The sequence below is a fragment of the Desmodus rotundus genome, chromosome 12, assembly GCF_022682495.2.
Source record: "Desmodus rotundus isolate HL8 chromosome 12, HLdesRot8A.1, whole genome shotgun sequence".
NCBI lineage: Eukaryota > Metazoa > Chordata > Mammalia > Chiroptera > Phyllostomidae > Desmodus > Desmodus rotundus.
Genome location: NC_071398.1, coordinates 91,703,614 through 91,731,338, shown reverse-complemented (window position 1 = coordinate 91,731,338; position 27,725 = coordinate 91,703,614). Strand labels below are relative to the sequence as shown.

General features: G+C 34.7%; 1 protein-coding gene across 2 annotated transcripts in view; it reads left to right on the top strand.

Moving 5' to 3' along the window:
• XPR1 (xenotropic and polytropic retrovirus receptor 1) overlaps nt 1-27,725 on the top strand; it is a 135,962-nt gene that overhangs the window by 70,347 nt on the left and 37,890 nt on the right. For both annotated transcript variants that reach the window (XR_011650689.1, XM_024552933.4), the window contains exons 3-8: nt 11,596-11,697; nt 16,603-16,826; nt 18,981-19,130; nt 19,591-19,674; nt 20,925-21,006; nt 27,525-27,715. Coding sequence is in view for 1 of the 2 variants with exons in the window: in XM_024552933.4 (XP_024408701.1) it covers nt 11,596-11,697; nt 16,603-16,826; nt 18,981-19,130; nt 19,591-19,674; nt 20,925-21,006; nt 27,525-27,715 (833 nt within the window). In the remaining variant the exon portion in view is untranslated. The remainder of the gene's footprint in view (nt 1-11,595; nt 11,698-16,602; nt 16,827-18,980; nt 19,131-19,590; nt 19,675-20,924; nt 21,007-27,524; nt 27,716-27,725) is intronic.

Here is a 27,725-nt window from a genome sequence, read left to right as displayed (position 1 = left end):
GGTACCTAGGGAGAAAACGTTCAGATAGAACAGCTTTCGAGAAGTAAGAAGGTAAGAAAAGTATGGCTGGTTCAGGGAACTGAATATAATTCAGGGTAGCTGTGGAGGTTGAGAAGTTGTTTATGGTTTTATACAGTTGTTGGAAAAGAAGCTTGACATGAGTTCAGCCTTCTTAAATTTATTAAGACTTGTTTTGTGACCTAACATATGATCTGTCCTGATAAATGTTCTATGTGTGCTTGAGAAGAATATGTGTTCTGCTGCTGTTGGATGGAATGTCCTGTAAACATCCCTTAGGTCCATCAGGTCTTACAGTTTAAGTCCAGTGTTTCCCTATGTACAATATCTTGTCTGGATGATCGGTGCATTGTTGAAACTGGATTATTGAAGTCCCCTACCATTATTGTATTGCTCTCCATTTCGTCCTTAGATATGGAGTCCAACCCCTTCTCTCCTGGGAGAAGTTGGGATTTCCCTCTCAGTTGTCTGGCACTTTGCTGGGGCGTGGTGTTTACAGTGAAAGTGGGTTGTCAGCCTTTCCTTGCCATCTCATTGTGGGTGATGTGGGCATTCTCACTCAGCCAGTGTGAAAGAGTCACTCAGCTAGTTTCTGGGTTTCTTTCAGAGGAAATAGTTCTGTGAGTAGCTCTAGATTCAGTGTGTGGGAGGGGAGAAGATGAATTTAGGAGCTTCCTATGTCACTATCTTGGACTGGAACCACAATTCATGATTGTTTTAAGAATGATACAGCTATAAAATATGCTTTAGTTGCTTAGATGGTAAATTTGTCTATATGTAATTAAGAGCCCAACTTTGATTTCTGGATCAGAAATTAGTTAAGGTTTTTTAATTGAATTGAATATGGTCTTTTTTACTCAAAGAAATGAAACTACTACCTGTCCAGATCTTTTATTAAATATATATATATATATATAACCACTTAGGTTTTGCAAAATTTGCATTTTAGTAGCTGGTTGTTTATTTCTTTAATTCCATTGTTTTATATACTTTTCCATTATTCTGTCATCTTACTCAGTATGATTCTGGGATGTATTTTGATTTTCAGTTAGTCATTGGAAGAGTCTCTTTATCAGTGGCTACTTTTCTGGTCTAATTTGAATGGTTCCAGAATATAAAGGGGGAGGGAGGCATATAAAACCCTGGTTTTGAGGGAATTTAAGCTAAGACATTTTATTTTAGTTGGTATGTTGCAATGAAATTAGAATAAAATTTGGGAATATTGGGGAAAATTCTCAACAAAGATGTAGTTTGTGTATCTTTAAGAATTAACATAGAGTGGAGTATACTTTGGTTTATATCTGACTGGAATATTGATGTTATGTTTATTATACATGCATTCTGTCTTTGGTTACATGCCTGCCACTTTAAAGAGAAAGAGTTACATAGCTGTAGTTGTTTGAAAGCTTTATTCCTGAAATAAATAACCGGAGTCCTTATACTACTTATGGTTCATTCTTGTGCTCATCTGTGTTAAAAAAAAAAAAAAGAAAGAAAGAAAGACTAAAAATTGAGTTCATTTTAGGTAATCATCAAATATTTTGTATTTGGTTGATAGTAACTCTAGTCTTAATTTTATATACATATATAATCTGTTGTTTTGCAGAAGTGAAAAAGAATTGTGATTAGTAATAATCAGCTAAAGGTAGGTTTAACTAGATAAATTTGATTAACAAAGTAGCTTTAAATAATGGATGCTTCTTTCCAGTTATATGACATAATTAATTAGGCTAATAGAATTAACAAATAGAGGACCTTCAATGAAGAATAGGTAATTCTGTTGAAGATATAGTCGTCTGTATGCAAATTAGTATTTTTGTTATGTTGGTTAAATGAAGAACAGTGCTGAAAAAAAATCCCTTTTAATTGTCCTTTCAGGGAATTCATTTGCAGAGTTTTCATATATACTAACTCCTGAAATTGATTTGCCTGAGTAATCGCCAGCAGTCAAGGAGTCCTCTTTCAAATGGCCTTTCCCTGATTTTATAAAATAAAATCTTGTCTCTTACTAAGTCTGAATTTTGTTATGATGCATGCCTCTGGGGCCCTCCCACAAAAGAATACAGACAGTCCCCAACTTATGACGGTTCAACTTCACATACAAAAGTGATGGTACAAAAAAATGATGGTACAAAAGTGATACCTACTCAGTGGAAACTGTACTTTGAATTTTGATCTTTTCCCAGACAAGCAGTATGTGGTACAGTACTCTGTTGTGATGTAGTCAGTGGTAGGAAGAGGGGTGACTTTGCCTAACTGTAGGCTACTGGAAGTGTTCTGAGGGTGTTTAAGGTAGACTAGGCTAAGCTATGACGTTTGATAAGTTAGGTGTATTAAATGTATGTTCAACTTAATGAAGGTTTATTGGGACATAACTCCATCATAAGTTAAGGAGCATCTGTTGAGAAAGTAAGTGATTAACAGGATAACATCCTTTTACAGCCAAATTATTATATTTTTAGTTGTTGGTTTTCAGTGAAACTGAAGGAGGACTTCATTGTCAGTTTGTGTGTTATTTAAACTAAGTTTGAACAATAGATCCCTATGCAGTTTTTGGAAAACACTTGGAGAATTGACATTGCTACAACACACTTTCATTCTGATCTGCTTTCTCATTTATGTGAACAAGTTTTCTCAGCACTTAACATCTATGAGATGAAAAATAGGAACAGCAGTGCTAGTTAATGGTTTCACTCTACAATATTCATGATATTCTAGCAAATGATGTAGTATTCATCATTCAAGTAATAATGTAATATTTATTATTCTAGCAATAATGTAATATTTATCAGTGGGTATATGAGCTAATTGGGAGAAAAACTATCCATTTAAATATATATTTATTTTCAAATTCCTAATAAAATTTTAATTGTGATGTGTAATACTTATTGAAGTTTATTACATATTTATGTTATGCTGATGTAGTGTGTTCTGATAATTGTAATGGATAGCTCAATGTAAAAGAAACTTTAATATTAGAGCTTTATATTTAGGAAAGTTTTTGTATTTAAATTTTAATTTATGTATATTTAATGGCTAGGAAGTATAATAGGATCATCAATAAATAACTTTCAAACCTAAACATATATTGGAATAAATTCTGTAATGTTAGTAGAACGGGAATACAAGTTGAAGAAGAAGATGAAATAATATAAATTTTCCAACTGTTAAAGAACTTATTTTTATGTACTTGATAATGAATGATATTGGTTGTCATATTATTATGACACTTAAATTCCCATTAGCTACACTTAAAACAATGTCACTTTATTTTATTTTTTTTAATCCTCACCCAATGATATGTTTATTGATTTTAGAGAGAGAGGAAGGGAGAAAGAGAGGGATACATTGATGTAAGAGAGAAACATCAGTTGGTTGCCTCCCATACACGTCCTGACCAGAGATCAAACCTACAACTTACATGTGTACCCTGACTGGGAACGAACCAGTATCCTTTTGGGGTTGACACTCCAACCAACTGAGCCACGCTGCCAGGGCAATGTCATGTTATTTTAAAATGCAGATAATTACAATGCACCAGAAATTTCATTATTTATAAGTGTTTAAAAGTGTTCAGCCCTGGCTTGTGTGGCTCAGTGGATTGAACGCCGGCCTGCTAATCAAAGGGCCACCAGTGTGATTCCCAATCAGGGCACATGCCTGGGTTGCAGGCCAGATCCCCAGTGGGGGGTGTACTAGAGGCAACACACAGTGACATTTCTTTCTCTCCCTCTTTCTCCCTCCCTTCCCCTCTCTCTAAAAATAAATAAATAAAATCACTTTTTTAAAAAGTGTTCAAATCTTTTGTCATAACTTGAAAAATGTGAAAGTCCTGGGGAAAAAACAGAATTTCAAGTTATTCCTAATTTTATTCCTAATTTGTAAATCACACTTTTAAAAAAGAACCTTCTTTTCTGTAAAGCCATAAAGCCAATAATGCTAAATATTCTTTCTATATTTTATGGAAGCTAGTCACATGTTAATTTTTATCAGCTCTCTTTTATGAGTAGTTTTTGAGAAGCTAAGAAGTCATGGAAACTACATGGAATATAATAAAAATGCCAAAGAGGTGGTGGTGATATTAAAGTTCGCTTCTCAAACTAGTTCCACAGAATAATGTTCCTGGAAATCTTAATAGATACTCTTCACCTCTTTCCCCAGCTTCTTCCTGCCATTCCCCCTCCACCCAACCAAGAGGGATGGTAGTCTTGTAAGTAACTTTGGGAAAAACTATGTCTCTTTTTTGTAGTATATCAGCATAATAAAGCTTCTTTTGTCTTAAAGCAGTTTCTCGACCTTGGCACTGTTGACCTTTTTGGGGAGAGAGAGAGAGATGATGTCCTGGGTGTTGTAGGCTGTTTAGCAGCATCCCAGGTCTCTATCGATTAGACTCCAGTAACACCCTCCCAGTTCGACAACAACAATGCCTCCAGACATTCCCAGGTGATTTCTGGGAGCAAATTTGTCTCCAGTCAAGAACTGCTATTGTACCTTAGGGAGATCGGCTTAACTCTGTTTATACTTATATTTTCCAAACTTACTTGAGTTTCTTGAAATTCTTCTTTTTCTCCTTTACCCATATACCTAATGTCCTGGGAATGCTATTATAAATTATTTAGTAAAAGTAAACTAATTCTACATTTTCCCCTCCTTTTCAGATGCCTCCTTAAAACTCTTGAATGCTTTTCATTGAACTTAGAATAAAATTCAGACTCCTTAGTATGGCCTTCCTGAGTGTGAAGGCCTTTGTCCACCCCTCTAACCTTATTTTGACCTGCTTTTGGATCCTCTCAGGCACCCCAGTTTCTTTCTTAACGTGCTTTTCCTTCTTTCCTGTTGGGAATCATTTTGCCCTTGTTCTTTCTTATTCTTTAGGTTCAGGTCTCAGATTAAATGTTATCTCCTAAGGAGAGGTCTTTTCTAACCATCTCTTAATCTGCCAAAAAGGATAGTCATCCATCCAACTACTTCCCTCTCTCTATCTCAGTACCCTGTTTGTTGCCTGCGCAGCACTCTTCAGTTTGTAATTCTGTAATTCCTTTCTGTGGATTTCTTCCTGTCTCCGTCGCTTAGAATGCCACCTCTGTGAGGGCAGGAACCACGTCGAGCTTGTTCATCCTGACATCCTCAGCATTTAGCACAAAGCCTGGCATGTAATAGGTGGAATAATTATTTGTTGAATAAATGAATATGCTTTGATTTATCAGTGTGTTTTTGTTACAGAGTTAAACTTACAGTAAAAATTTTTTTATTGAAGTATAGTTCAGATACTATAAAATTCACCCTTTAAAAGTGTATAATTCACTGGTTTTTCATATATTCACAAGGTTGTACAACTATCATCACTATCTAATTCTAGAGCATTTCATTACTGCCCATTCTCCCCTTCTCCAGCCCCTGACAACCACTAATGTACTTTCTCAGTCTTTATGGATTTGCCTGTTCTGGACCTTTCATATAAGTGGAATTTTGCAGTATGTGTTCTTTAGTGTCTGACTTCTTTCCCTTTGACTTTTTTTTTAGGTTCATCTATGCCGTAGCATATAATAGTACTTTATATCTTCTTATGGCTGAATAATAGCCCATTAGATGGATGTGCCATGTTTTGTTTTCCGTTCATCAGTTGGTAGACTCTCGGACTGTTTCCACTTTTTTGGCTACTATAAATAATGCTGCAATGAGCATTTGTGTATAAATTTTTGTGTAAACATATGTTTTCACTTCTCTTCTGTATATACTTAGAAGTGAAATTGCTGGATCATATGGTAACTTCATATTTCATTTTTTGAGGAACTGCCAAACTGTTCTCCAAAGTGCCTGCATCATTTTACATTCCCACCAGTGGTGTATAAGGGTTCCAATGTCTCTCGTCCTTCCCAACACTTGTTGTTGTCTCTACTCTTTGTTATAGACATCCTGCTGGGTATGAAGTGGCATTGTGGTTTCGATTTACATTTCCCTAATGGCTGATGATGTTGAAATGTTTCATCTGTGACTGGCAAATTGGAGGAATGTCTATTCAGATCTTTTGCCCATTTTTAACTGAGATATTTTTCTTTTTATTGTTGAATTCTAAGTGTTATTTATGTATTCTAGATATTAGCACCTTATCTGATACATGGTTTGCATATATTTCTTTCATTCTGTGGTTGTCCTTTCACTTTCTTAGTAGTGCCTTTTAAACACAAAAATTCTTAATTTTGAGGAAGCCTAATTTATCAGTCTTTTTTTTTATCACTAATGCTTTTGGTGTCATATCTAAGAAACCATTGTCTCCCCTAAGGTCGTGAAAATTTATGCATGTTTTCTTTTGAGAGTTTTATAGTTTTAGCTTTGACATTTAGGTCTTTGATCCATTTAGACAAATTTTTATATATGGTGTACGGTAGGAGTGCATCTTCATTTTTTTGTGAATGAATATTCAATTGTTGGAGCTTTATTTTTAAAAAATGTTAATAAAACATCATAATTTTCACAAAATTATTAAATTTGTTTCAACATTTACAATTCAAAAAACTAACATACGAAGCACATAGTGTGTATACCAGACATTATGTTGGGTATAGTATCTATAGAGATAAAAAAGATAATAATCCTTACCTTCAATATCTCACAGATCTGCCAATTAAGAAAATTGAAAGCAGCAATAAAAATGTGAATGGAACATATATTTGAATAACTTAATAGTGTTTTTAAAGAATTGATTTTTGAGAGATTGTATGTGGAAGTAAGATGACATTGATGGTATAAAAATAAAAGTATTCCTGAAAACTGCTGTAAAAAGCACTTGATGGTGGTTGCTATGCAGTAGGAATATTTTACCTTGATTAGTACTCTTAAGGTTATTTGATGTTAACTTAGTAATTTTGGAGGTGGGTGAGGAAGAAATTGCCTGTCATCCGCAAATGTGCGGTAAAGTAAGACCATAAATAGAAATGACAAAAAAAAATCTTTGCCTCATATTATCTCTCTCTCTCTCTCGTAACTGACTAAATTAATATTTATTTAACTCAGAGGAAAGTGTTCTCTGAGTCATACTTCATGAATTCTAGATTTGTTTTATCCCTTTGTTGTTTTTTTTGTTGTTGTTAATGCTAAACTTATAATCATTGATATTCTTGCTAAAATGTGCACTTATCTATGCTAGCTTTCTTTGAACTAGGCTTAGGCTTCTGTGACTAATTATTGAATTTGTGTTAAGTTCATTTTGTAGTCTGCTAGGGCTGCCATAACAAAGTACCATAGACTTGGTGCCTTAAACAGAAATTGATGTTTTCACAGTTCTAGAGGCTTGAGTCAGTTTCTGTGGTAAGGCCCCTCTTCCTGGCTTGCAGAGGGCTTTCCTGCTCTTTGTTACATGCCCTTTTGTCAGTGTACACATCTAGAGAGGGAAAGGAATGGAGGGAGAGGGATGTCCCTTCCTATTGGAACGAGGCCCCATCCTTATGACTTCATTTAACCTTAATTATCTCCTGAAAGGACCTAGCTCCAAATAAAGTCACACTGGGGATTAGGAGTTCAACGTATAAATGGGGGTGGGGGGCACAATTCAGTCCATATATTCATGTAACACAGAGTAGTCACTTCAGTAATGTTTATTTTGTATTAAGAAAATACAGTGAGTCTCTGTAAAACATTCTTACTGGAGGGGAAAAAACCTCATGTTATTTACGTTCTCTACACCTATACTTTCTCACCTATAAAACAAGGGAATTGGGTCGGTTTGTTTTGGAACACTGAAATTCTCTGTTCAGTTTAGAGTGACTTCTAACATTATTCAGCAGATAGGATATAGGAGGTGTCTTGTAAAAATTGGTCTTGTGTAAATCAGCATTCTGCCAACTTCTCACAAACTGAAATAAAAAACATAATTATTCTATGTACCTCTAAATTCTGATATGGATACTCTTCATTTAGCTATACTGGTTAGGTTTTATTATGTATAATTTAAAGATTTTGGTGTGCCATGTTTCTCTTTTTGTTTCAGTAAATAATACACTTTATTTATACAAAATGACTTATCTTTCATGAGTAAATTTCATTGTAATGGATTCAAACAATACAACATGTGTAGAGAGCAAAATATGAGAATCTCTCATATTCCCTCCTCTTTCAAAGGAGATGACCACAGTTAACAGTTTGGGATGCATCCTTGCAATCTTATTTCTGTGAATGAATGTAAGAATATTCCTTCATATATGCATTTTTAATAAATGAGATCATGCTGTATATATTCTATTATTTAAGATTTTTTCCTCAACAGTGGCCTGGGAATTTCATACATATTAGGATGTATATGTAGTATTTTTTAAGTGGCTACATAGTGTTACACAGTATTATTGTAATTTATTGAGCTATTCTTTGGTCGGACATCACTTTGTTTTCCTTATCACTGTTAAAAATAATGGTGCATGAACATCCTTGCGGGTCCATCCATTTGTGCAGAGACCCCTTTAGAACATACTTCCATGTGAGATTGAACACACTGAACATTTTGATCACTACTGAATGTCTTCGAAAAAGGCTTTACAAATTTACATTTCTACCAACAGGAGTGAGAGTGTTCATTTACCTTCACCATTGCCAAAATTATATAGTATTTTAAAATTGCTTCCAATATGATGGTTGAAAATTTATATTTCACTAAAGTTGGATTTACCTGATACCTAGCATATCGAGCATCCTTTTATTTGTTCATTGGTCATTTGTATCTCTTAATGAATTGCTCTAATTTACCCATTCATCTTTTGAAGTGTATTTTTAATATTGATTTGTAAGAATTTTTTTAAATGTATTTTGCATGTGAATCATTTATTTTAAATGTTGCAGATATGTTTTTCCTGTCTTTTCTTGTCTTTTAATTTAGCTTACGGTATCTTGTGTAGTGGAGATACTTCATTTTGTGAGAATGCCAGTCATTCCCTTTATGACCTCTGTTTTGTGTGGTGTTTAGGAAGGCTCTCCCCATGTAGTTATTTAATTTTTTTCTGGCATTTTATAATAGTGTTTCTTTTTCTTTTTTTCTTTTTTAAAAACAATCAGCTATCTCTCACACACTCCCAACTGGGGATCTGGCCCACAATCCAGGCATATGCCCTGACTGGGAAACGAACCAGCAGCTTTTCAGGTCACAGGCCTGCGCTCAATCCACTGAGCCACGTCAGCCAGGGCTATAATATTGTTTGTTTAACTTCATCTGGAGTTTTATTAAATGTGTGGTCAATGAACTCAGCCCTATTTGTTATTTAGTACATTCTTTTCTCTCTGAGTTAAAATCACCTTTATCTTAGCCTAAATTTCTGCATATATACAGATTTATTTCTGGACATTCTCTTCTGTTCTTTTCATTGTGTTTTTATAATTTCTTTACCAATAGTGTACTTCTAATTGCAATTAGTTACTATGTCTTTTGAAATATGAGAGGACAAGAACATTTTCACTCATTTAACTTATTTTGTATAGCTATTCTTGCTGTTTTTAATCTAGCTTTTTTTCCCTCTTTATTGTTTGCTGTTACTTCTCAGAGTTGTAGAAACCTTACTCAGCCTTCTTCTGATTTGTGGCTCTTAAGTTATATGTGAACTAGAAAACTAGATAATAGACTGTGGTATTTTAGGCAAAACATTCTCCAAATTGAGAAAATGAATACTTCACATGAGATTGATTTATGGGTAGAATGTTCATACTTTAGAACATAAAACTTATTTCATATACTTTAGTTTCTTAGAGGCTTAGATTTTTCATTTCTAGGTTCTTAGTAATATTTTAAATAGTTGAAGTTGCTGAATATTCAGTCTCTATATAAACATTAATATTGTTAAGGAAGTTATATTTAATTTGCTGAACAACTTTTTTATTTCTATCAATGAAGAAATAGGTTAGGTTAATGAAAGTTGACTGTTAACAGGGAAACAAAGTAAATATGACCAAGCCCATTTTTTGCTTTGGGGCTTTCTTTCCTAACAATACAGCATAGAATAAAAGAAAAAGAAATAGTAGGTAATTAAGTAGAATAAGGCATTATTTTAAGTCAGCTATAGCCAGGTGCTATTATAATAGCAGCATCATACTGTGGAGCACCTTTAACTCAAGGTCAGCTTTTTAAAAAGGTTTGACCTGCTTTGTGCTCTGAAAAAAATAATTCTCAGTGGCCTTGGGCAGCTGCAGCCTTTGTTGTACCTAAATTGCTGAGCATACATGAGAAACTTGGTGGCATCCTTTCTTTACTGCAAAATCAATAGAATCCTGCATTATCTGTTCAGCTCTAAAGCATAAGAAATAGAGAAATAGATGTATATAAAAGTTAACATTTTACATAGTACTAATTTCTTTATGTTTTTTGTTATATGAATTAAGTGAATAGATTTGACTTGCTTTTTAGAACTTCATTTTAAGCTTTTGTTTTTTAAAAACTCTGGTAGTATGAATTAGTATGTATACGTGTGTGTTGCATATTACTCAGGGAAATATTATTTCTCACTCCTGGATAGGTGGATTATTTAAGGGTTTCTGAGATTACCCTAAGATTTGGGGGATCTGGGAGACAAAAGCACCTATAGTTTTTCTAGACATTTCAAGCTTAGAGTGCCCCAGATACCTAGTAATAGGGTGGTTCTATATTGTGATTAGTATCTGGAGTCTAGTCGGACTTCACTTGGGCACGAAACATACCCTTTTAGGTTTGGGGCTTCCTGAAGCTGCATATATTTGTACTTACAGGAGTCAGTAAATCAGTGTGCTATGTCAGAACTCACACAGTGAATCTAGGCTGCAGAGACTTACACTGATTGGCCCACACAGCCTTTTTAAAATATCTAGATTTGTGGCTTCTTCTGAAAATTTGGAAGATCTGACAACCCGGGCCCCATATCATCACATGGCAGCAACTAACCGGATGGGCATGTGCTCTCCAGTTTGCCAGAGTCCATACCACTCCTTATGCTAAAGGCGGCTGTTTCCATGTATCACCATATTTGCATAATCACCCACTTGCTCAATTCATTTGTGTTTCTACCCAGCATCTGAAGGTTTGGAATACCTAATTTATAATCTTACTATCAGTCTACATGTCTTTCTCTATGCCTTATACAGCCAAAGTAAAAATGAGTAGATAGCAATTTAGTATTGTTAGAACAGTCAAGTCATTTTTTCCAGAAACATATGACATATTCATGCCTTCATTTTCTCTTGCATCTCTTTTTTTTCCTGAAATACTTTATCTATTCTCCTGCAGAATCCTACTCATTTCAACTGCGAACACCTTGATGAATCTTCCTTGATCGCCTCTGTCCACAGTAGTGCATTCTTCTAGTCTTAAGACACTTATTTTCTCTGCCACTATAAATTTATTATAGCAGAGGTTTAGAGTGTGGTTCAACTAAAAAATAATTGTGTTCTTGTGAAGAGGCCTTTGATTAGTTGTTTCTTAATATGGTTCACAGTTCATTTTTTTTTCAAAGAAATCCATATATTGTTATCATTTTGAAGACTAAGAAGAGTGACTTTAAATTTTATTTCCCTAGTTTTCCTAAATGGCCTTCAGACATTAAATTTAAATATTGTTTTTCTTGCTTTCAGTTACAGATGAGGACACAGTAAAGAGGTATTTTGCCAAGTTTGAAGAAAAATTTTTTCAAACCTGTGAAAAGGAACTTGCCAAAATCAACACATTTTATTCAGGTGAGTGGGGTTTTTTTTTGGTACAACATACCAGAGACAATTTCTGCTGCTAAAGAAGGAGAAACTCTACCATGTCATTGTTTAAACATCTGGTCGTTGTTTTAAAACTGGGACTTGTCATCCTTGTCCTACTGTACCTAAGGGGTACTTTCTGTAGTGGAGGTGGGAATGCATCTGGTACCTCAGTGTTTGAGACTTTTATGGTAGTAGTCTTTGTGTTCTTGTAGTTGCAAGGATTTGGGACCTCATCGTGAAGAAGTACCTTGATAGAGCTTCGCTGTAGCCCAGTCCAAAGCTTTAAAGAGTCAGAAACTTATTTCTCTCAGCTGAATTACACAGTTTCAACTTTTTAATTACAGCAGCTATGCCCTCCTGTTGCGTTGTGAAACACTCACATCTGTCTCTGTAGAGCATGGTTTGCAGTGGCATTTACAAGATGCTATGGAAGTTGAGAAGAAAATGTTAGAACTTCTATTTATTTCTATTTTACTCTTTTGTATTATATGTTCACGTCCCTACTTTTTTTTTTATTTTTTGTTGTTCAAGTTTAGTTGTCTCCATTTTCACCCCACCATGCCCCCCTACCCCACCCATCCCCACCTTTTTTTTCTGTCTCACAGAACTTAGGTTCCTTGAATCCATCATTGTATTCCAGTTGAACAGGCCCCTCCCAGAATTACTTCCATCTCCATCAATCATTTTAACCACTTTTGTCCCTTGTACTTTTCATCCCTTTTCCCTTCTTGCTTTGTAATGCGTCTGCCTGGCAAGAAACTCCATCCGGACTGATCCAGCCATTGACCTCCTTCATGCGTACCCTGAGCTGCTTAGGACAGCTGGGAAACAATCATGTAGCAGAACAGATTTGAACCACTATAAATTCATTGTTGCATTCTTAACTGTGTCCTCAAAGCTACCTGTGGGCCCTAATCAATGTCCTTTCCGTGCTCCAAAGTGCTCTTCTAAACCCTCTACCATTCTCTTGAGCTCTCTGATCCCACCATCTTCCCCATCATGCTCCTTAACCTCCTACTTTACAAATAAAAGTAAAGGCCTGCAACTCCTGTTGGTGTATGACACTTAGGAATACCACGTGTTCCTCCCCACAAATACCTATGGCCGTTCTTACCCTTAGTAATTTCCCTCCAATCTTTGTAGAAAAGATGTCCCTTGACATTGCATGCCAGATCTCTATAGCTGCGGATTAAATTTCAGTTCCTTGAGACCTTACTCCTCAAATTGTCTCCTTTAAAAATTATTGAATTAAATGCATTGTTAATTCCCTTTTTACTGGTTTAGCCTCCTTAGCAAGGCACTCCCTTCAAATTAAATAAACAAAAAGGGAAGCAAATATCTTAACTCTGTGTCCTCCTCCTCATCTTTCATTGATGGCTGGACTTCTTCCTAGGCAGAGGGAACAGTCTATGCAAAGGCACCAGGCCATTAAAGGACATGGCATATATGCATGTCCTCTTCAGTACGTTACAAGCACCTGGAAGGCAGAGACAAAATAGAAATATTTGAAACCATCGAAATGGATAAATTTTCAGCAAGGGGAAAATGCACAGAAGGAATGGCAATTTTTAAGGACAAAGATCATTTCCATAATTAGGCAGGAGGATAAAGAGGAACCAGCAGTGTAGATAGCCATGTACTATGGGCTGAGGAAGAGGAGACTAAAAGAGGAAGGCATTTGCAGTGGAAAGAGCAATGAGACTGAGAAAAGGCCATTGGATATGATCTAAGGCTATAAATGAAAAAAATGAAGTAAAGTTTATTAGCATTTTATTATAAATTTTTGGGAAAGGATTTCTGTGTCCAACTCATTTAGATCACAAAGAATAGATAATACATCTTAGTTCTCAAAGAAAAATAAATATCTACTCTTCATAGATATATAAATTTTATATTTTGAGTTATACATAGATATGTATGTTTTGTGTATGCTTGTGTATGCATCTGTATATGTGTGTATATGTAATTTATTTAAATAATTTTTCAATGAAACAATACTTATCCTTACTACTACCCAATACTATTTTTCATATTTAATTATTTCTATTTGATTTTTTAAAATCCTGATTTATGATCCTCTAAATTGCTTCTGTCACCCCATATTGGATTATATATAACACTCAGTTTGAAAAATGGGATCTTAGACTGGGTTACTTTTCAGAAACAATTTTAGGCTTTCTACTATTAAAAACTTGGGACCTGTGACTTAATGACTCCCTTTTTCTCTCTGTATTGGAAAGGCCACTCAGGTGTATCTCTTGATAGCATCACAGAGTAGGTACAAATTCACAGTCTTCAGACTCACTTTTTGCCAGGTCAGGAAGTGATGAGTAGTATGAACATGTGATTGACAGAAATAAAATTTGGCACTTGTCTTACAAGGTATCATTCGTTGCCCTCTTTAGCTGCATTTTTTCATAGCAGATTGTCCTGTAAGCTGCAATCCTCAGACACTAGGGCACATGAGAAACTAAATAATACCAGGGTGAGTTCAGCTTAGGCACCTACCTCCACGCACTTACATCTCACAAAAATATTTAATAGTCAACTAAAATGGTCATTTTTAAGTGAGATATAGTCTTGACTGAAACCTTTTAGTACCCAAAACAAATGCTATACAAGCCAAACAAAACATAGAATGAATACTACTAAAATGTGGATATTTATTTTCACACCAATTCTGTTACCTACCAATTACATGTTGGATTTCTGAACCTTATTATTTTTGTGGAAGAAGTTTACCATTTAATCTTCCTAGGCCTGCATGTATACGTTCTTGTAAAATGAGCAAATTGATTCCCAGCCTTCTAGGGTCATGTGAGGAGTCAGAAGCTATTTTTACTGTTTCAGAAAACCTGATGTAAGTTACTCATCACTCTTTATTTTTTATTACATATCTTTGGTTAATAAGATAGGGGCATTTATTTAGATTTATAGATAACATCTTTGAATATTTGAAGACCCTGGGACAAGAGGGTAATTTTGAAAGGAGGCATCCTTTTTGGTAATAACGTTGCTAATCACTGACCTAGAGTCATCAAGGCTGTAGTGTTGCAAACTTCGTGGTGACGTTATGTCCTTTTTCAAGTAATCCTAAACACTTCATGTTACATCTTTGTCTTTTCTTGGACCAGTTTGCTTTCTCTTTTCATTCAAAAAACTTAGCTTCTCAGCAGTATTTTTATGTGCTTACATAAAAAAACCCCTTAGAATATAGGTCTGTTTTAATATTCCATGATTAAAACAGGCAAAACCCTTCTTTTTATTAGTTGGAATGTTTTAAATAGATCCTTCTTTTTTTCCTTTGTTTATAAACAACTTCAGGGTTTTGGGGGTTTTTTCCTCGTCTGTCCTAATTTTTTGGCTTCAGTTACTATGTTAGGAATTCACAGCAGTGTTGTGTGTTTCCCTTTCTTTACCAAAAAGAAGGGATGGAAGGAGAGAAGAAAGGAGATTGCGGTAGTGTTATTTATAAGTCGGAAAATTATGGCAGTAGAAACAGATTTATTTCTTTGCTGTTAAATATTTTCAGGCTTTATATAAATAGAAGAGCAATTGGATAGTTACTCAGAACTATCCCCATTATACAGTTATTCCTATAATCCCATTACACAGTATCTTGCTATATATTTTTTTATTCTTACTGAATTTGAGACACTGTATATTGTTTTGCCAGTGAGTATATATAATGAATCATAAGAATCTCACTAAAATACTAAATGTTCCTTTTACAAGTGATTATGTGTACCTAGTACCCATATTTTAAATTAGGACTTAAATGGCTAGTTTTGTTCTTTGCTTTTATGTGTGTTAAAATGTGGATTATATATATTTTTATTAATTAGGGTAAAATCCCCATTGTATTAGCATTTTTTCCTACATCATGAATCTCTTGAATCTTGAGTATATTATGGTGGAGTCAGCTACTTAAGAGCTATTAAAAGATGGGGGGTAGAGGGAAAGTGAGTTAAAGCAGTCAGCCTGGCTTGCTTTCTGGTTAACGCATCGGATAAAAATTGAAATTATATACCATCCACAGTATGCATTCTCTATTTTGTTAAAAAGTGATTAATAGGTTTCTATTAAAATCAAGCCATGGGAAACCAACTTCATTTTCTTCGCTTCCTTCTTCCTTCCCTTCTTTTCTCTGCCTTGTTTCCCCTACCCCCCCAGACCCTGGTAACCACAAATCTACTTTCTGTCTCTATGGATTTGCCTGTTCTGACATTTCTTATAAATGGAATCATGCAATATGTGGCATTTTGTGTCTGCCTTCTTTCACTTACCATGATGTCTTCAAGATTCATTCATGTTGTAGCATAAATCAGTACTTCGTTCCTTTTTTGTGCCTAAGTAACATTCCATTGTACATACATACATACTCTATTTGATGTATCCATTCATCAGTTAATGGACATATGGATCATTCCCACTTCTTAACTGTATGAATACGAGTTTGTGAATGTGCACAAGTTTTTGTGTGAACGTATGTTTTCAGTTCTTTTGGGTATGTACATAGGAGTGGAATTGCTGGATCATGAGGTAACTGTTGAGCCTTTTGAGAAGTGAACAAACTGTTTTCCAGATTACAATGTGGCTGTACCATTTTGCATTATTGCTCTTAGTGGCTTTTAAAATTCTGTATCTTCATTTGTAAAAAGAAAGGGTACAGCTGAGGTTTTGTAGAGAGGGAAGTGTGGGATAGAATGAAAGGAAGGTATTACAACACTTTTTTCCTATCCATTTCTAAATATTACATGTAACTTTTTTCCCTAGAAATTTTAGGAAAACAAACTAGAATAATTAGTAAAAATTCAGACAAGTCAGTGAGTACCTTCACCACCATTTTTATCGTGATAATTTGACAATTCTGTTTTTTATTTCTTATAGAAAAGCTCGCAGAAGCTCAGCGCAGGTTTGCTACACTTCAGAATGAGCTGCAGTCGTCACTGGATGCGCAGAAAGAAAGCACTGGTGTCACTACGCTGCGACAGCGCAGAAAGCCAGTCTTCCACCTATCCCACGAGGAACGTGTCCAACACAGGAATATTAAAGACCTTAAACTGGCCTTCAGTGAGTTCTACCTCAGTCTTATCCTGCTGCAAAACTATCAGGTACTTAGATTCTTACCCTGTAAAATAGAGTTACTGAGAAATTATAGTAAGTGGAGTTACCTTGAGCTGTACTGATGGGCTAGTCCAGAAAGGGAAATCCTTAGCATGCCATTATTCTTTAGATTCTTACTGGGATTTCTGATGTTCTTACTGGCTAAAACCATGTTATCAGAGGCGGTCAAATAGAGTAGTAAGGCTTATTTATTACTGACTGCTTTTAAATAAAATAAATTTAAATAAATAACCATTTATTTAAATGAAATGAATTTATAAATATTTATTAATAAATGTTCATAAATAAAGATAATGACTGTTTAGCCTGCCACTGAGAATCCTTTCAGTTTTATTAATCACAGGCTGCAACATAAGTCATTGTTTTAATCTTACGAATAAAGCAATTTAATCACAGCAAATGTTTTATATAGACTGAACATCTAAACTGTTATATCACTTAGTATTTTAAAAATCCAATCTGAAAAAATGAACCATCATGTGTGCAATATTTTGGAATTACAGAACATTTATTCATTTGTAATTCTGTATAGATTTGTTTATATAGTTAAATCTATAAAGAATTTATTGAAAAACATGATTTGTTCAATAATAAACTTTTAAATTAGGCAAAAGCACCTTCTAATCTTTAGAAACACCTTATGCACTATTCTTTTTTCATTTTGTTCTTGTGATTATTATTTGTAATCAGTGGTTAGAATCATCACAGGGTTATGTATTGTATAAAAACTGAAGGTTATATAACAAAAGTATTATCAGGGGTAAATCCTGGAAATTTAATATAAAAACTCAATGTAGTCTCATATCTGCAGTGATCTAAGTTGTTAACCCATGTACTTATTTTTGTCTTTCCCTTTTGTAATTCTGCTTTCTTCTTTGGTGGTTTAATACTTTATCAGTGAAATAATCATCCAGTTGGAAAGTAATTTTAGAAGACTAGAAAAGTAATTATATAAAATATATATTAAAGGAAATTTCTTTCCTTTAAATTTATCCATAAGCTTTATAATTTATTTTTAAAAAGAATAAATGTATTTCATCTTTGTTATACAACATTAACATTTTATATTTTGTTAAATATGCTTGTGTATTACAGGGAAATACCCTTGTTAAATTTTTTCACTTTTACAGAAACTTGTTTTGGGTCATTATAAAAAGTTGCTTGGGAAAAGAGAAATAATTGTTATGTAAGTTTTGATCTATCCTCTCTTCAGTAAGACTACATTTATTTTGAGAACGAGGAGAAAGTTGATGGAAAACAGTCTATAAGTTATGGTGTATGCACCCCAAGGAGAATTTAAGATGATCCATTAAAGTATGAGAAAAAAATTATGCAGGCAAACAAAGCCTAGTTAGGAGTGAGTGCCCATCGTTTTACTAATGGGGATATGCGGTCAACAACTTTGGGAGAACTCTGGTTTACAGAACCTTGCACGTCCACGGTTTCCTGCTTTTTTGCATGTTGATCAAACAACAGAATTTGATAATGTAGAAAAGTAGGATTTTGATATTATAGAAATGGAGGAAAAATACTAGCTTCTATCCATTATCAGCAAAACTGTATGATCACTTCTTTTCCACTGACTCTTCTTTGCAATCCCACCCCCAAACTGAGAATGGATGGAAGCAAAATGGAAGAGAAATAGATCATCTATTTTCCATGCTGGTGTGTACATGCTTGCATAGTAGTGGGGGCAAACGCATACCTCTGCCAGTCCTTCGAAAAGCAGAGAACTCATCGCTATCAATGTATTCAGTGTGTGATAAGTCTGAAATATTTCCTGAAAATATTCTTTTGATCAAAGAATAAATATAAATTAGCTATTTTGAGAACAATTGTTCATAGGAAAATAGAAATAAAAATATTTTGAGTTTAGGACTTCTATTAATTTTCTTGAAATTGAAATAATAGGGTTTATATTTAGGGTTTCCTTCAATTACTGATAAAATACTACCTTGAAATGAATAAATAAAATACGAAAGAAGAATCTCATCCTTTCAGTAAGTGCTTTTATGAAAGCATTGTCATTTCCTTCAGTACTCACTCTTCAGTAAGCGCTGTGTACATATAGTGCATATCATCTTTCATCTTCTTTTATGGTGGTGGAAATTATAGTAATGTTTCTCATTTTTTTCCTGTAGAATCTGAATTTTACAGGGTTTCGAAAAATCCTTAAAAAGCATGACAAGATCTTGGAAACATCTCGTGGAGCAGATTGGCGAGTAGCTCATGTAGAAGTGGCCCCATTTTATACATGCAAGAAAATCAACCAGCTCATCTCTGAAACTGAGGTATAGTAATCTGACTCATATGCCATATATTTTCAATAACTTATCTTAATTTTAATCAAATAATTCCTCATTTCTGTTCTCCATTATAAATGATTCTACCTTTAAATATAGACACATACAGGGTTTGGCAGAAGTAAGACCTGCTTGAGTGTAGTTGGTAGGGGAATAATATGGGTGTAATAATTTATAGTTTTAATTTGAACATTTCACCTAAAATGTCATACAGCAGGTTTGAGTGTGATATTATTATGTTACAGAATCACATGCTTATGATTTTGTAATAAGAAGGGGGCATTATTTGTGCCAGACTGTGTATTCTTACTCATGATTTTATTCTTTAATCACTACTCATTCACCAAGAGGTTATCAAAGTACCACACTTATAAATGGTTCAGAATTATTTATGCATTACTCAAGTTTAGTATAACTTGTGTCAGAATTTAATGATGTGTCTTTCTAGGCCGTAGTGACCAATGAACTTGAAGATGGTGACAGACAAAAAGCTATGAAACGTTTACGTGTTCCCCCTTTGGGAGCTGCTCAGGTTAGTATTTGTTTCTAGTGGTTTGGTTGGGTTTGCCAATGTAATAATCAATACAATATGTTTAGCTGATGAAATATACTGATTTTATTACTTTAAAAAATGCTTCAGTCAGAGTTTTTAAGTAGCTAATACTATTGTTATTTTTGTACTAAAAAATTAGATGCCAGATCTCACTTCATAATGAATTATAATGTCTTCCCACCTATCTCTTATTTGTTTATTTTTATTGATCTGCTCACTTCATTCTCATCAAATGATTAAGATGAGATGTGTATTTAATGATGGGGGTATCAGATATTCTGGGCTATTATATAGCTTCATCCAAAATACAGTAGTTAAACCTACAAAAAGCATTTATTAAATGATACTTGTTATACCAGAAAACATTTAAGTGATATCTCTGTGTCCTAAAACAAGTCTCGATAAACTAAAAAGGATTTAAATCATAGAAAGTATGTTCTCTGACTACAATAGAATGGTAATCAATATCAGAAAGAGCTTTTTTTAATCTCATCCCAATAAAAGGCATTTATAAGAAATCTACCACTAATATCATATTGTACTTAATGGTGAAATACTGAATGCTTTCTCCCTAAAAACAAAAAAACGTACTCTCTTGTCTTCAGCATTGTTCTGGAGATTATAGCCCGTGCAGTCATGTAAGAAAGAGAAATAAGAGGCATTCAGAGTAAAAAGAAAGAAGTAAAATGTGTGGGATTTTTTTGCCAATGACATGATGACCTAGAAAATCCATTGAATTTATAGACTAGCTACTAGAACTAGTGAGCTTAGCAAAATTGCTGAATACAAAATCAATATATAAAAATCAATTATATTTCTATATACCATCATGAACAATTGGAAGTCAAAATTTAAAAAAATAATGCTATTTATGACTAAGACATAAAATATTTAGTGATAAGTATAACGAAAGATGTTCAAGACCTCTAAATTGCACTTAAATCTTTCCTGTAAGAAAATTAGTGTACATATAATTTGAAGCCTAAAATTATAAATTGTTTATTTAGTGACTCATATTTTTGTAAAAGAATTAAAATAACTGGCAACCATTTCTAGTATTATAGAATGATGAAAGATGATTCTATAGTTCAGATTTATAAAAATACAGATAAAATATTTTTGTTGATTTCATGGTAGAACTTTGAGGCTCATGCTACTGATTTATGACAGTATGCTAAATGTACTCAATATTTTGCCCTGTACCCCAAATTCTGTTTTTCTGTCCATAGCCTGCACCAGCGTGGACTACTTTTAGAGTTGGCCTATTTTGTGGAATATTCATTGTACTGAATGTTACCCTTGTGCTTGCCGGTAAGTAAGTAGGTTAAATTTTGAGTTAAATTATTTTTGCACATATGCCTATGTCATATTCTGTCCTTTTGTCAAACCTACTACTGAACTACCAAAGTTATTGAGAGAGAAATCTGTTAGGGCTAAGTTTTTGTTCTTATAAATTAGTGGGGGTGGGGGAATTCACTTGTTTTCGTTTGTTTTTCCCTTGCGGTATATTATCCTTTAAAACATTGCCAGTTGATTACTCTTGTTCTCCATCATTGTCCAGTGTTTATGTACAATTTGTTCACATTTTTTCAGTGTTCATTTATCAAGAACCTTAGGTCCCTTGATCACAGATGAGAGTAAATAAGATACTAAAAATCATGTATTGATTTATTTACTTTGCTTTTTGGAGACTCTTTCACATCTCTTCCAGAACCTATTTACAATTACTTTGCATATAATTTTAAGAACCTTGGTATATAATTTCCCATTCTATAGAGTTAAAAATTAGAAAGCGGTAGGAGGAATTGCTAACATCAATTTCCTGACATCAAGAAATTATATAATGGCAAGAGGGGCACAGTCTTTCTAAACCTGCCAACAGAAGCATGTGGCATTGTCTATCACTCCTTGAAATTTTTCTTCAATTGGTTTTGCTGGAAACCCACACTCTGCTGGTTTTTCTATTACACTTCACTGGCAGTGCTTTCCCAGTCTCCTTTTCTAGCTGTTTTTTTTTTTTTTTCTTTGTGACATCTAAGTGTTGGGGAATACTACTGGGCTCACTCCTCAAATCTCCTTCTCTGTCTACATGTATTTACTACTTAGGCAATCTTATTCAGACCCATGGACATAAATACCATGTATGTAATCATGACTCCCGAGTGTGTATACTCTGTCCTCTGAATGCTACTTAATTGGCTACTTGGATGACTAACAGGCATCTCAAACTTACATGGACAATGTTTTTGTAACCCTGAAGTACACTTTCTCTTTAATATAGCATCACTCTTCATCAGTTTCTCAGGCCAGAAACCTTTAGCCTTTCTTTTCCCTTATAATTCATCTCCAGTCCATCAGCAAATCCTGTTGCTCCGTCTTCAAAATATGTTCTGAATCTGACCACCTCCACCGGTGCCAGCCTCAATATAGTCCAACAGCCTTCTGAACTTGTCTCCCTGCAGCCTCTCTTGGCTCCTTATAGCTACCACTGTCTTTCTTTTAAAAAATAAGTTACATTATATCAATTTCCTCTTCAAAATCCAGTAATGGCGTCTCTTACAATATTGTTGAAACTTCTCACTACAGCCTGTGGGACCCTACAGGAGCTCGCCCCACAGGCCTTTCTGACTTTACATCCTGTCGCCTTCCCTACACTCAGTTTTACCCTGTTTTTAACCATACTTGTATTCTTACTATTCTTTGAACACCCCAAGTTCATTCCCATCTACAAGCCCTTGCAGTTGCCTAAGAGGCTCTTCCCTAAGATATCTACTCTTATCCCCTCACTTCATTCATACAATCTCTATTCAAATGCCACCTTCTCAGTAAGGCCTTTTCTGATCACCCTACCCTAAAATAGCTTGTTCTGTCCCTTTAGCCTACATTAGGTTTCTTCACAGCACTCGTAATTACATAGCATAATATTTCATATTTATGTTTCTCAATATCTGTTTTCCCACTGGAATGTAACTTTTTTGATGCCTGCCCATTTCTCTCCTGTTCATCATTGTATCCCCAGCACCTAGAACACTGCCAGGGACATAGTAGGGGTTTAAAAATATTGGTAGAAGTGTGAATGGATGCAAGAGAAAGGACCAAGACCAAACTAAATGATAAACAAACACACATATACAAAGGGAAAAGACACATCTCAAAGGTTCTTGTACTCAAAGACTTTTACTTTAAGGCAAATAATCCTGGTATACCTCAAGAGTCTGTGTATTTATCCTTAGAATGATAACTATGAACCATGAATAAAGGATTAAATTCTGCTCAGTGAAGCCTGCAAACATACATGACTTAGAACTAGGTATTACTGTATAAATCTTCAGTATACTCTGTTTTGGACTTTTAATGCAAACACCATGTATTTTTCATTTTTGTGTGGCAAGTTCCTAACACAGTGTCAGACATATAGCAGATGTTTAAGAAATGATTTTACTGAACACATTATTCCTCATAAACCTTCTTAAGATTGTTAGTTGCACATTATCAAATTTTAACCCAAGTTGTCATGGCTTTTAAAGAGTGTATGAACTTTACTTATTAATATGTTTTTGTGTTCTTAGTTCTCTTTCAATTACTAAAAATGAACCCTAATAATTATTGTCTACATAAGCTCAGGATTTAATAGTGGTATAATTTATAATCATCTTTTAATCTAGTTCTGTTTCTTCAGATGAATGCAATTGTTATGTAGAATGCATGGAAATACTACAATAAAAACCTAGCCCTACATGATCAAGCCAGCTGTTGCGAAAAGAACACTTACTGGTCTTCAAAAGGCCTTGCCGGGGTTTCAGTCCCAACTCCAGTGTTTGTTAATTGTTTTGGCTTTAAGGATATCACTTCACTTCTCTGAAACAGTTCATTTGTTAAATGAGCTTAATAACCTCAATTTACAGGGTTGTTCCATTCAGCAGGCAAATGTTATATATCTCACAATTATGCTTGATACCCGTGAGTCTTATGATAGATAGAGAATCCCTTTTCTTATGAAGCTCATCATTGTGCCAGAGAGATTAAGACATATATTAAAATAGTAATATACAACAAGATAGAAAGTGTTAAATGTTCTAAGCAGGTCAAAGAAACAGTGATTACTTATAAATGAGAGCATCAGGAAAGACTGTATGGAAGAAATGACATTTATACTGCACACTGATAGAACAAAAGACATTTCAGGAGAAAGAGACAGATGAGCAGAGATTTTAATTTTAGTTGGGTATAAAAGATGGGGCATAGGAGGAGGGAGTGGGTTATGAAAGAGAGGAGTGATAGGAGAGTGTTATTAGATGATAAGAATGAAAAGATACAATAGCTCGAGATCAGTTCATAGATTGTAGCTTAAGAACTGTAAGTAAAACATGTTTTTGGTTGGGAAGTACTACGTCAATATAGGAGGTGTGTCCAGAAGGTATCCAGTCATGTAACATGAAAAATAGAGACATTTATTGAAGAATATACAAGAAACATTGTACATAGGATGACACCTCAGTTCCCTTCAAAGGAGGCACCTTGGGACCTCACACAGTTCTCTCAATTGCTATCAACTACCATGTCATATTTTCCTGAATCTCATCAACAGTCTGAAATCTCTTTCCTTTCAAAGGTGATTTTAGTTTTGGGAAAAGCCAGAAGTCACAGGGCACCAAATTTGGGCTTTAGGGGGGCTGAGCCACCTGGTGCTTTGATGTTTTGCCAAAAAACTCTGCGGGAGATGAGATGCAAGAGCAGCTACATTGTTGTCATAAAGCTGCCAATCACCAGTTGCCCATAGCTGCGGCCTTCAGAATCATCCAAATAGTTTCCATGAAGGAATGTTCAAGGTTAAAGCAAAATTTGATGCAGATTCATTGCTGTACTTGCTCAGTCATTTGGAATGTGACGGCCACACAGTACACATGCTCACTCAAGGGTGTCTATGGCCCCCATTGAGTAGTACAGTGAAGTCATCGTCGTTCATGCATGCACATTCCAGTCCACTCGCCTTGGCTGGAAAGTTATATCAATGTCGCACAAACTGTTCTCATTATATTAACAAGGGGGACTTTTTCCGGACGGGCCTTGAATGTGGTGTATGTGTTGGGAGTTGTTCTTTCTGTGGGGAAAACCTTAGTCATTTGTCTGTGGAATTTTTCCTTTATTGCCAAGATGAACATGGTGCTATTATCATCATCATTAAATAAGGCATAAGAATAAATAAACATTCTTTGTATGTGAATGAATCAAAAAGTTTTTTAAAATTCAGAGACAAGATGAGGTTTTGTTTTCTTTCATAAATATAGATTAAGCTTTTGTGAGACACTCGGAGTTGCTTTTCAATGTGTGGCTTGTGCACTGAGTATTGTGCATGTGTCCTCTCACCTCAGCGCCTTCTTTGTTCAGTCTTGGTGTCTGTAGGGAGGGGCAGGGTACACACAGTGAAAGCCAGATGTCTATTCTTACTTATCTCCTTCAGGTGCTTAAAGGATAACAGTGTTGAGAGGGAAACAGCAGTTGTAATGCACATACATGCATGATTCTTTTTTCACACGTTCACGTCAAAAAATAGTGTGCAAAAGGTAGTTTCTCCGATTTAATAATTTAATGATTTGTCTCAAATTTAATAATTTATCTCAAATTTAAATATATATTTCATATATTTACTTTCATGAAAATGAAAAATTACCTGTTTAGATTTTTTAAACTTCTCTTATAGATTCCTAATAACCTTAATTTGATACAGTAACAATATACTTGTTCCTTAGCATTCTATTCTTCAAATAAGAGGTAGAGTACCCCTTCTAATTATTAATCTGGTCATGTCACTTATACACAAAATCTTTAATTGTCTTCATACATAAGAATAAAAGCGTACGTCTTGACAAAGTATTGTAAAGTCCTACCTGACCTGCCCCTGCCTGTCTTTTTACCACTTTATCTCTCATTTATTCCGGTCATAGTGACCTTGGCCTTCTTCCTGGTCCTGGAGCACACCAGGCTCATACCTGTCTTAGGGCCCATTTACTTTCCCTTTACTTGGAGCTCTCTCCCTTCGGATATTCACAAGATTCATTCTGCATTTTTTAAGGGAATGCAAACAATCTACAAATATCATATCCTGAGAGGTCTTCTTGACCATCCTACCTAAAATGGCATGTAACATCATTCTTTATCTTGTTACCCTACATTTTTTTTCTTCAAAAATGTTATCACTATCTGACATTATACAGAACAGAAGTTTCCTGAGACGGGTGTTTTGTCTGTTGTTCATTACTGAGTCCCCAGGTCTTAGATTTGTCTCACATGTAATAAGTACCGATAAATGTCAAATTCGTGAAAAAATGAAGTGTCCTCAAATAAAAGGGGGAAAATGATATACACTGAATACACATAATTGGCCAAACACTGTTTTAGTCATTTAATATATGTTGTTCACATTTCATCTTCTTAACAAACTTTTGAGAATAGTTAATATCCCCACTGACCAACAAGGAAACTGAGACTTAGAAAAATTAAATAATTTGCCCTACTATAGCTAGGATTTGAAATCTGGTTTATTGTATTTGACTCCAAAACAAAGGCTTTCTCTATCCTGTGTTTTTATATTATTAAATGTGCTATGCTTTATAGAGAATACCAAGTTAAATAATAAGTGATTGTTTATATGAAGTAAGTGTGTAAGGTAGTACAATGCATAATTAAATATCAAATGAGTGGTACTAACAATAATTTTATAGTTACTTTGGAAAATTGAGAAACTGTTAGCCAAATTGAAATGTTTCGCGTATCGTAGGCTCAAAATGAAACGTATTGGTTCAGTGAATTAATGAACAGATGAGGATCTCTAAATCAGTAGAATTTGAATTGTTGGAAAGAAAGAGCAAGGCCCTTTTATGTGTAGGGGATAACACAAGCACATGTGAAATGAGAACTTGTTAAAATGATAATAAAGCTCATCAGGAGATAAGAATTAAATGTTTAAGGGGGCTATGAGATAGTTTGGGAAAAGGGATTTGGAGATGCGGTTCTAGAGAACTTGAATTGGGAGTCTACAGTGTTTGAATGTTATTAGAGAACTATAGAATAGTAGTGACCCTGAACATTTGTATGGGCATATGGGCACTAGAAAGTAGTGGGTAAGTGTGTGGGGGCCTGAAGCAAAGCTGAGTTAAAATCTTGGCTCTGCTGTGCACTAGCTTATTAGCCCTGAGCAAATTACTTAACCTGTCGGTGCTCTAGTTCCCTCGGCAGTCAAGTGGCAATAATAGTTTTTAACTCACAGACCCATTGCGAGGATTAGATGAATTACTGTATTACATGTAAAGATACTGAGAACAATCCTTAGCACGTGGTAAGCATTCTAAGTATTAACTGTTATCTTTTATATCACTCTTTAATTTTCATGTTGCCATCATGTGTACTATTTTCTTTAATTTTCACAGCAACTCTGTGAAGTAGGTATTACTGTACCCAGTCTAATGATGGACAAAGCAAAGCCAAAGAAGTTGTGTCATGCCAGAAATCCCCAGCCAACAGCACTGATGTTATGGCTCTAAACGGTTTTACCTTGATTCTCTCAGTCATCTAGACACTAATGGGACAATGAACTAACATGCTAATAGTCAAATTTTAGGAAAATTATTCTGGTGGGATTTTGCAGAGTGAAATGAAAATGGGGAAGAACCTAGAAGCTAGTTTACAGGATCTTGAGATAATCTAGATTTAGGTTTTATTTATTAAAAAAAGTTCCTGTGACAGGGCTATGTTACTGAGAATTGAGAGAAAAGACAATAAAGGAGATGTTGTGAATATTCCACCTAACCAATTCATTGATATTCTTTCAGCTATATTTAAACTTGAAACAGATAGAAGTATATGGCCCTTGATAAGAATCTATCGGGGTGGCTTTCTTCTGATTGAATTCCTTTTCCTACTGGGCATCAACACGTATGGTTGGAGACAGGCTGGAGTTAATCATGTGCTCATCTTTGAACTTAATCCACGAAGCAACTTGTCTCATCAGCATCTCTTTGAGGTAATCAAAG